The sequence below is a fragment of the Syngnathus typhle genome, linkage group LG3, assembly GCF_033458585.1.
Source record: "Syngnathus typhle isolate RoL2023-S1 ecotype Sweden linkage group LG3, RoL_Styp_1.0, whole genome shotgun sequence".
NCBI lineage: Eukaryota > Metazoa > Chordata > Actinopteri > Syngnathiformes > Syngnathidae > Syngnathus > Syngnathus typhle.
Window position 1 is genome coordinate 8,950,115 of NC_083740.1, and position 9,943 is coordinate 8,960,057.

Here is a 9,943-nt window from a genome sequence, read left to right on the forward strand (position 1 = left end):
ACACTCTGTATGACTCTTAGATTAAAGTTTAACAAATTGATTGAAGGCATCTTCTAGTGGATGATCTGCAAGACATACTAGTTTTTGCTTTTAGCATAATGTGTTTTGGTATTTACTTACTCTCATTCAAACCCATCAATATTGCACCATTATGAGGTTTTGCATATACAGTAAATATATATTTTCAATGTTGGTGTTTTCAATGGTGTCTTTGTAGGCTGAGAGAAGAAACAGTGCAGAAGATTTGATGAATTTTACTCAAAGGAAATCACAGAAAAAAGAATTATGACAGACCTGAACTGATGAACCCGAAGCAAGCAGCATAGAAAATGTGGATTAAATTTACAACTGAAAAAAGGTCTCTATAGGAAAATGTTCTCTGTGCATGCAAAATAGAATACATAAACCATTTTTCTTTTGATGAGCACTTGTCTGGTTATCAAAACATGCACCATAAATCCTCCAAGACATGACAACGGTGCCAAGGTGGATTAAAACAGAACAGCAGATTTGATTTAGTCGTCAATCTTTGTAAGAAGCACAAAAAAGATAACAGTAGCAGTTTTTAAGCATCTTATCGGCAATGGCCTTCTCTGAGGATGAGAATGAATAATGTGCAAAAAGAAAATAAGAACAACAATAAGAATAATCTTTTGATTTATTTATTTTAAATTTAACAATTGAATGTTTAGAAATGAATATTTCCTTTGTTAGAAGACAAAGTAGTGGAAGTTTTCACCAATAATGGTCAGCTATAACCTTTCTAGTTCTACTTTATCAGCATGTCACATTGTTCTAAGACTATCTCTCACTTGTTAATTCATTCATAATAAATAGAGTCTAAAATGTATGGGCTTCTATGACCCAGGTGAACATTCTGTTTTGCTCCCCATGTTCAGTTTTAAGAATCACAGCAGTGAGGATTCTTGCAGGAAAGCCTGTAGGCTACCACCATCTGCCGCTGTGATTCCTGCGTTTGCAACATTCATATCCATCTCACTGCCTCCTCCAACGATTTTTGGGTTTCTCCTCACACTCGGGGCCATCGCAGCTGCCGGAAGGTAGGGTGCCAGGTGCCGGGGCAGGTTTTGCCGGAGCGGGCGTCTCCTTGCTGACGCTCATGAGCAGAGCTGGGAGCTCGTAGGAAATGGCCTTCTCTAAACGGTCCAGCATGCAACCTCCCGTCCAGCTGCAATGGTAGCACAGCTGCTGGAAGTTGGACACCGGATTGACACCAAAGAAATCCTGATAGGCCTCCTTGCTGGGTAGGTCAAACTTGCTGACGTTAGTCTTGGCCAGAATGGACTTGAAGATGTAGTACTTGTCCGGGTCAGTGACAATGTCGTGAAACACCTCACTGGGATCGCTAAACCAGCCCAGCTTTTCGTGGTAGGTCTGGAGGTAGCGGTCAACCAGGAGGGCGTGAATGCGCACTCGGATGCCATGCTGCCGGATGAATGCAATCTTATTTTCAATCTGGTTCTCTATCACCTGTAAGAAGAGCGACAAAAGAAGAGGGAGTCCATTTTCACATAAGCTGGGAAATGACTCTTAACAATGACGCTTTCTATTGTATGATTTTTTTTCCAATAGTTTTTTACTCGATAGTCCAGTTTTTGGTGCATGGAGAGCCACACAAAATGTTAGGATTGAACTAACTTGACTTCTACCCTTCGCATGTATGATTTCCACATGACTCAAAAAAAGGGATTAGTGAAAACATATGTGTCTGTATAATCTATTTACCAATTAGTTTATCGATTGATCATTTAGAAACTGCTTGATTGTATGGGAATGTTCATTGACTATGTACGCCCTGAAGAAATTGAGACTTTAATTCAACGTGTCATTATTATGATTATTATGAATATTATTATTATTATATTTGAGGTCGTACTTTGCAATGATGTGAAATATTACTGTGAGTGGTATATAATATTATTTATCTTTGTAAAAGCAAAATATTTGATAGCTTTTGAATGAGTTCAAGTTGTGGTTGGTATACGATTAATTAGTCAATTCATTGTTTTGTTTTTCAAAATTATTTTTAATGGGGGCTTTCTTTTAGTGTTCTAAACTCCTGTCTCCATGGCAGTCTTATTGATTAGTTGCCATTAGGGTTGTGCCATAACTAAGGTATGCATGGATGTACTATACGCTTATTTTCTCAACCATTGATTGTGTTCAGGGTCACGAGAAAGGTGGAATCAATCCCAGATTACTTTTTAGAAGGGTGAAAGAAGCCCTGAAATGATCAATCCTGGTTTGAGGTTTAAGTAACAACAGACTGTCGGTGACTGCCACAATGTGTCTTCTAAAGTGCAGTGCCTACTATTGTTGGACTTTCTCGCAGGTTTCCTAATAAAACTATGACCTACCTGGTTCAAGTCTTCCAACAGAGAGGTCTCCTCTTTCATAAAGAGCTCTCGGCTGGTATCTACTGCGTAATCCTGAGTCCAAAAAGAGCTCACGTACACCCGAGGAGGTTCTGTGGCATTGATGAGGGGTGCCATGCTCCAAAACAGGGCTCCGTAGACCCTCATCAGATCCTGGGTGGTGAGACTGTCAGCCTTGTTGAGGATAATGCGGATTTGGGACTCCCGGCCCTTCATCAGTCTGAAGAGCATTTCTAGCTCCCCTCCCACATCAAGTTTGGTGGGGTCAAAAACCAGGAAGATGAGGTCAGCTCGGTCAATAAACCACTGGCACACCTCGTTGTAAGGGTACCCTGATAGGGGTCAGGACAAACAACTTAGTCTAAGTTCTCAGTTGCATTTCACAACAAGTAGTTGCAAAACAACCATCAGTCCAAACCAGTTGAGAATCCCAAAAATGTTTTACCTCTCTCCTGCTGCTTGCGGTTCTCAATGATGCCAGGAGTATCAACGATTGTGAGCCTCTCCAGCAGCTTGTGAGGCATCTCAAAGCCCACCAGCCTTTCCAGGAAGCCCTGGCCAAACTTCTCCAAGGGCGAGAAGGAGCGTGAGCTGTCGGCTGCCATAACGATGCCCTCTACGGTTCGATACTTGTCGCCGTGCATTATTACGGTATACTCAGAGGTCGTGGGTTCAGCACCTGGCCGAAAGGTGAGTAGAACATCACAATCATAGTAGAACATAAAAAAAGGTATTTTTGCTTGGTATTGTAACAAAAACAGCAACGAGACGGACGAGCAAGGGGAAGGAAAAGATCCAATAAAAATAGAAATTGTGTTGTAAATATTTATTCTTCCTGTTTTCCAAAAATATTTAAATATGGCAATTATGCTATGTGACTGACAATATGTATTTAATGTAATGCTGTGGGAAGCAAACAATGAGGACCAAAAATATGGATGTTAAGACTAGTTGAAGTAGTTCTTACCTCCTGATTGTTGCACGTTTAAATTGGAATGAGTTGCATATATTTTTAAAGTTCATTATGTATTGTGAATAAATTCTGCATCTCTGACCAGTCATTCATTCCGGAAAACATATTGAAGCAAAATCATTTACCTGTGTATAGTTCTTGTGGGGTGTCTTTAAGACCCAGCAGGTAGTTGATCATGGAGGACTTGCCCACACTCCAGGGTCCAAGGAACAAAACCATAGGCTTAGAAGTAATTTCCCCCTCTACAATGTGGATGAAAGGAGAACAAAACCAGATACTAACTAACTCAAAATTTGTTTCTAAAAATAAAAATCACGACGCTCCGGAGTTTTCAGGACTTCTCTGACCTGATTTCTTGTGCCATCTTGTGGCCATAATCTTAGGTCGTTTAAAATTAAGATGTGGATCTAGAGATCTTGGCTCTGATCATTACTAGAACCTCTTTGAAATACGCAGCAATTATATCCAATACAATACAACTTTATTTACATTTGTCAACATGATCAGTGTGATTTAACCTGTGACTTCATGCTGCCTGAGTTCATTGTACTTGAAGGCTTGCTCCATTGGTTTGATGGCTGTGTGGTGGATGTTCAGTAGCTTCTTCATTGCAGCTGGAGAAAAACATCATTGAGATTGAGAACATGACAGGTCAAAGGTGGAAATGAGACCTTTCGGGTCATGTGCTGCAGTGGATACTTGGTGTTTGTTACTTCTCTTTACTGAATTTTAGATTGACTCTTTGATTCGGTTCTTACCTGACAACTGGGCTGAAGGTTCAGCAGAAGCCAGTCGTAGTGTGTCCTCAATATGGGCGCGGTCCCTCACTGCTGGATCTTCATTTACCTTCCCTGATGGGCAAAGTGGACGATCAGTCGGAATGGTCGACGCTACTAAACCTACACGTGTCACTGCATAACTGATATTATGAAAACTTGTTCATTTATGTGGGTATTCATGTTTTAGATGCTTTGAACCTTTTTTTTCCCTAAACAAAATCCCCATGTCTAATGTTTCCAAGTGTGTGGACCACCTGCGCTGTTAACTATTATATCAGAGTGTAACACGTCTATCAGTCTGTTCGCTTCCTTTGCTATTTTGGTCATGTTTATTTCTGTACCAGAGGTTGTCGCTAATTCCTCTTTAGCCACACACAGTGTCATATTCTGTGGGATTGAAGTGCCTGGGAAAGAAAGACTGGAAGCTGAGAATGATCTTTTAAATGTCACGACCCTTCATATTGAAAGGTTCATTGCACGAATGGCAGTTACAAAGTCCCCTAAAAATCTGAATTGTAAAGTAGGATTTGGACTGTGCTGAATATTGTGCTTGAATATAAATACCGTATTTTCCGGCCTATAAGGCGCACCGGACTATAAGGCGCACCTTCAATGAATGGCCCATTTTAAAACTTTATCCTTATATAAGGCGCACCGGACTATAAGGCGCACCATTAATGCATCATGTCAAATTTCTAATCATTCTCCATTTTATCTTTTTTATTTCAACTTCAGACGGAACAAATTACTTTATAATCATAAAATAATGATCCATAGTCTTTTTGAGTCATGATTCATAGTCTTCAGCGGGCCACTTATGATTGATTTCATGACACAATACTTCGGGCCAGTTTGAATTTAGGAATTTGGTCCATATATAAGGCGCACCGGACTATAAGGCGCACTGTTGGTTTTTGAGAAAATTTTAGGTTTTTAGGTGCGCCTTATAGGGCGGAAAATACGGTAAATAAAAATTAGGCATCTAATTTCTGTGTGTGTAATTGTACAATTTATTGTGTGTGGCTGGAGCTACACTAAACATTGATTACCTGTGGCCTGTGAAGACTCCTTGACTTCATGGGTCTCTTCAGATATTTCAAGATCTTCCACTGTTGCTTCCTCAACAGACTCTAGTGGGACTTCTTCAACCACTTTAGGAATGACGTCTGACTCTGCTTCAGGCTTTGAAATTGTTCCTGGCTCAGAAACAAGAGTAACTTCTGGTGCATCTACTCCAATGTCATGATTGGTCGTGTCTAGTTTTTCTTCCTCAGGGTCAGCCAATACTTCTGGTTTAGATTTATACGCTGCTTTGGGTTCTGATAATACTTCCAGTTCAGCTTCAAATTGGGATTCAGGCTCTGGTATTATTTCTGCTTCAGCTTCATGTTCTGCTTCAGGTGCTAATATCAATTCGGGATCAACTTCATATTCTGATTCAGGATTTAATATCTCCTCTGGTGCAGGCTGGGGTTCTGTTTCGGGGTCTGATATCACTTCTGGGTCAGCTTCAAGTTCTGATTTCACTTTAGGTTCAACTTCATATTCTGATTCAGGTTTTAATATCTCCTCTGGTTCCGCTTCGGGTTCTGTTTCGGGCTCTGGTATCACTTCTGGTTCAGCTTCATATTCTGCTTCAGGTTCTGATATCACTTCTGTGTCAGCACCATGTTCTTCTTCGGATTCCGACAAGACTTCTAGTTCGCTGTCATAATCTGTTTGAGGTTCAGATGTAACATCGGTTTCGCTGTCATAATGTGCTTCAAGTTCAGATGTCACTTTTGGCTCTGCAGGTTCAGCATTCATTTCAAGAATGTCTTCTGGCTCTGATTCAGCACCATCAAAGGCTTCTTCTTCCACGACATTCTTTAGCACAATTTCCTCCTCAACCACTACTCCCTCTTGTGTCTCCTCATCTCTTTCTTGAAACAGTTCCTCCACTTCAGAATCATCCCCGTGAGGCATAACTTCATCATCTTGTGGCAACTCATTCTCTGCATCTTCACTTTTGTCTTCTTCCATAATGTCTCCTGCAGAAGCTACATCTACACCAACAGCTTCATTCTCATTCCTTTCCTCCCCAATGGATGTCTCAAGTTCATCAGATGCCAGCTCCTCTTGGTTCTCCTCCACGGCTACGTTTTGGAGAACAGCTTCCTCTTGTTCTTCTGCATTGCTAATTTCCTCATCGGTGGAAGCCTCAGTTTGCGCCATCCCAGCTGGTTCTTCTTCACGCTCTGAGGCTGAATCTTCTTCGGACGCAGCTGGTGTTGGAGTACAAGGTTGACACATTGGCCTCTCTGGAGCCGGGGTGTCGTTGGACAAAGTCTGGCTGGGATGCTCCTCTGACGTGCCACATCCGCAGGAGAAGAGATTTGTCTCAGGCTCCTGGAGCCGTAGCGACACCAATGGCTCTTCATCGGGGATGGATGACCCTAAATGGCAAACCACAGAAATAAAGAAGAATGGACACCATGTTAGCTTGAGGAAAATCTGAGTTATACTAACATATACACATAAGCCGCACCCACAATATTAGGTACTCCTGCACAATCTAATAAGGTCCAATATGAGATGGATTAAAACGTCCAACATTAAAGTTTTGATTAACATCGCTCTCCACATTCACAGTGCATAAACACGAAAAGGTTACAACCTCAATTTAATTTTAACTGCCGACTCGTGTGAACAGACGGTTGAGCACATTCTGATGGCAGCTAATATAGTATATGTATAGACAGTACAGTTCACATTACACGGTGGGGTCAATGAAAAAAGACGACAGGCGTAAGCAGCTGATGCTGCTTTTATGCACGTTTGTCAGTCTTGAAGTTTCTGTCTCTTGAGTTATGATTGGTTTGGTGAAGATTCAAAGCCACTTTCAAGTGATGTAAATATATAATCCAGTGTAGAGTATGAACTGCTTTTATTGTCTTTACGGTTGCTTACTTTTTTTCCCAGATGGGATTTTCCACAACAGAAACAAACGTCTCACTGCAGCATACTCACGCTGGTGAGATGATGAGAGCCAGCACGTAGAACGAAGCGCAAGAAGAACCAAAAACAGCTGCTGGAATGAGATCCAGTACAATGAGATCCAGCTTGCTGTTATACAAGACGACAAGTTGCCTCTTTGGAAGCAAAGCTTTTGACTCTGCCCCCAGTTGTTATGGTAATGGGAGCCAGACTCGCCATTGGCCACTTGGATGAGATTTAGGTCCGACCTCCCGAATGGACCGATTTCAACAAGACAAGAAAAGGGGTGTGCTATAGTTTTTGATCTTTGGTGTTTTTTGGCAAAAGCACGTAACTGAAATTATGGAGAAAAATGCATTGAAAATGTGTTTCCTATAAGATTATGACATCACACAACAGTAAATCGACAAGATAATTTTGTCCGGATTGTAGTGAAACTGATCTTAGGTTTGTTTGCAGGAATTTGCTTGAACGTTAAACTAATTGTGATCTATTTTGATATTGTTTTGTGCAAATTGCCTCAGATGACTCATTTGTCTTGCTTTGTTGATGGTGAAGCCCTAATAGTCTTAAAACCTTAATTCAAAAAACGCAACGTACCTTAATGTACGATTGCGTACATGGGTTTGGTTCATGTGATTGGGTTTATCTGTACAATGATGCAAGCAGTATCCTCACTCTTGCAATACTCCCCCATTCTCTCCCTCTATTTCAAGGTACTGAATCACATATTAAGCTATTTATTGCAGCTGATGTGCTTTGCTGGCTTATCACTTGCTGTCAAGATTGTCATCATTCAAGTTAATGCGTCAAATGTCACAGGTTCATTATGCCATCATAGTGCCAGCAAGTAAGTTTCTCTTAAAGGGCTGTTTTGTCATCTCCTGCTCCACAGTGATGGTACCTGGAAGTCCGGGTAGACTGTGCAGTGTGGTGAGATGTGCTGAATGTCACCTTTCTGATGCAGAAATAGGCCCACAATGAGTCATAGAAGGGATATTTGTGCTTCTATTTTATTTTTAGGGGGTGCAATACGTCTTCCCGCTTGGCAACTGCTTCACTGGTTGTGCAAGACTCCTTGCAAAAACCTCCAGCAATATATGCATGAGTAGGTGTGATGTCTTAATATGGGCGTGGATGAGTCATGTTTTAATAAACCGAAATTCATGCATGGGGCCTACAAAACGGTTGCCACTCCCATTGAATGAAATATTTGGAAATACGTATATATGGCGGTTTCGAAGTGAAGAAGAATTTAGTGGATTGATTAGACTGAAACATTACATTTTGCAGATTTCCATTTTATTCCAATTCATGTTCTCATAGTTGAGAAGCAAAATGTACCCGTTTTTTTATAAATCTCAGGGGGCGGCCATTTTGCCACTTGCTGTCGACTGAAGATGACATCACAGTTGCCAGGTCTCTGGCACAACCATTCACAGATCAGCTTTGATAAGCTGTTGAGCCGTGATTGGTTGAGACATGAGACCGAAAACTGTGATGTCATTTTTAGTCGACAGCAAGTGGCAAAATGGCCACCCCAGAGATGGATAAAAACAGGTGGATTTGGAAACATTAATCAGAACACTGTTTCAACTGGTTGGGCTGCGCAGAACTTATTATTGCAAAGATAATTTGTGGTTGACTTTTCTTTTAATGGTACACCTTTGTATATTCTTGCTTGGGACTTGATTAGCATATTACTGCAAGCAAATCTATGCAGTCTCAATGTATTGGTGTCTTGTACATAATTTAGCGGTTCTCTTTTAGGCACTGCGATACTGAAACTTCAAAATATTGAAATAACATTGGATTGATATATACGCTCCAATTCATGTATCAGTGTGTGTGTATTCTTCAACATCAATGGATTGTGGAAAGCCACAAAGAGATCAGCAAACCAAGTATCTGGTGACGATTCAACTTGACAAATGCCTGACATGTGACTACAGCTGTTTGCAGGCTACCAAATGAACGTATTCAAGGACACACTAAGGGTATCCTGATGAAGTTCCAAACATCAACTAATAATACACAAACCTCTTAATAGCTAGTTCAGATTCATCATAGTACTTAGAATTAAAGTCATTATTGTATTGTGAGATCTGTAAAGTATAAATGAAAAACTGAAGAAAACTGATTCACTGGCAAAATAACTTATTTTAATTGGTGTTTTTAGTGAGTGTGTGTTGGTGGGTGAACACAAGTCAATCTGACAGCGCTGTCTCTCCAGGGCAATGAAAATGAGCAGCAGGCAGAACATTTTCCATCAGCTGGTGTCCCACTTCAGACTGACATTTCCAATTTACACCCTCATAGCCTACAAACGTTTTCTGCAGGATTAGTATTTTTCATGACCTGAATTCCTAGTTATACATTTTTTTATATTATATTTTGACCACGGGAGAAAATGATTCAAAAGGTCCAGTCCAGTTTGCCAGGACACTTTCTGCTCCCTGAGCAATAATTTTGTGTCCATGTTAAAAGCACACAACTATTGTGTAGTCATTCAACTACAGTGTAGAAACACTCCCTCACCAAATCCTCATGAAGGCTGCACCTCACAAACACAAAAGCACCACTGCACTGACATGTTGCAGTACAAATGCCAAAGCCACTCAGCCATACCTGCAGTAGACAGAACCAGCAGAGCCACAACGCAGCACACATGGACCAGAGACTTCATTTTGGCTGCCAGGGGCCTTCCCCTTCTCTTCCCAAGATATTTATACCCCTCAAGCTGAGTTTGGGGGCATGTGCCCAGTGGAGGTAGGGCACAGCAACTGTTTTGTTGCCCTGATTGGCCATTTCACCAGCTC

The 9,943-nt window shown here is 41.1% G+C and overlaps 1 protein-coding gene across 1 annotated transcript; it reads right to left on the reverse strand.

Moving 5' to 3' along the window:
• Nucleotides 1-238: 238 nt before the first annotated feature.
• On the reverse strand, nt 239-9,912 carry LOC133151248 (uncharacterized). Its single transcript, XM_061274115.1, has 8 exons — nt 9,753-9,912; nt 5,198-6,583; nt 4,128-4,220; nt 3,888-3,983; nt 3,495-3,611; nt 2,842-3,075; nt 2,379-2,728; nt 239-1,491 (listed from the first exon to the last, which is right to left on the reverse strand). The coding sequence occupies exons 1-8, from the start codon at nt 9,808-9,810 to the stop codon at nt 997-999; spliced, it is 2,829 nt and encodes a 942-aa protein (XP_061130099.1). The 5' UTR covers nt 9,811-9,912; the 3' UTR covers nt 239-996.
• Nucleotides 9,913-9,943: the final 31 nt, after the last annotated feature.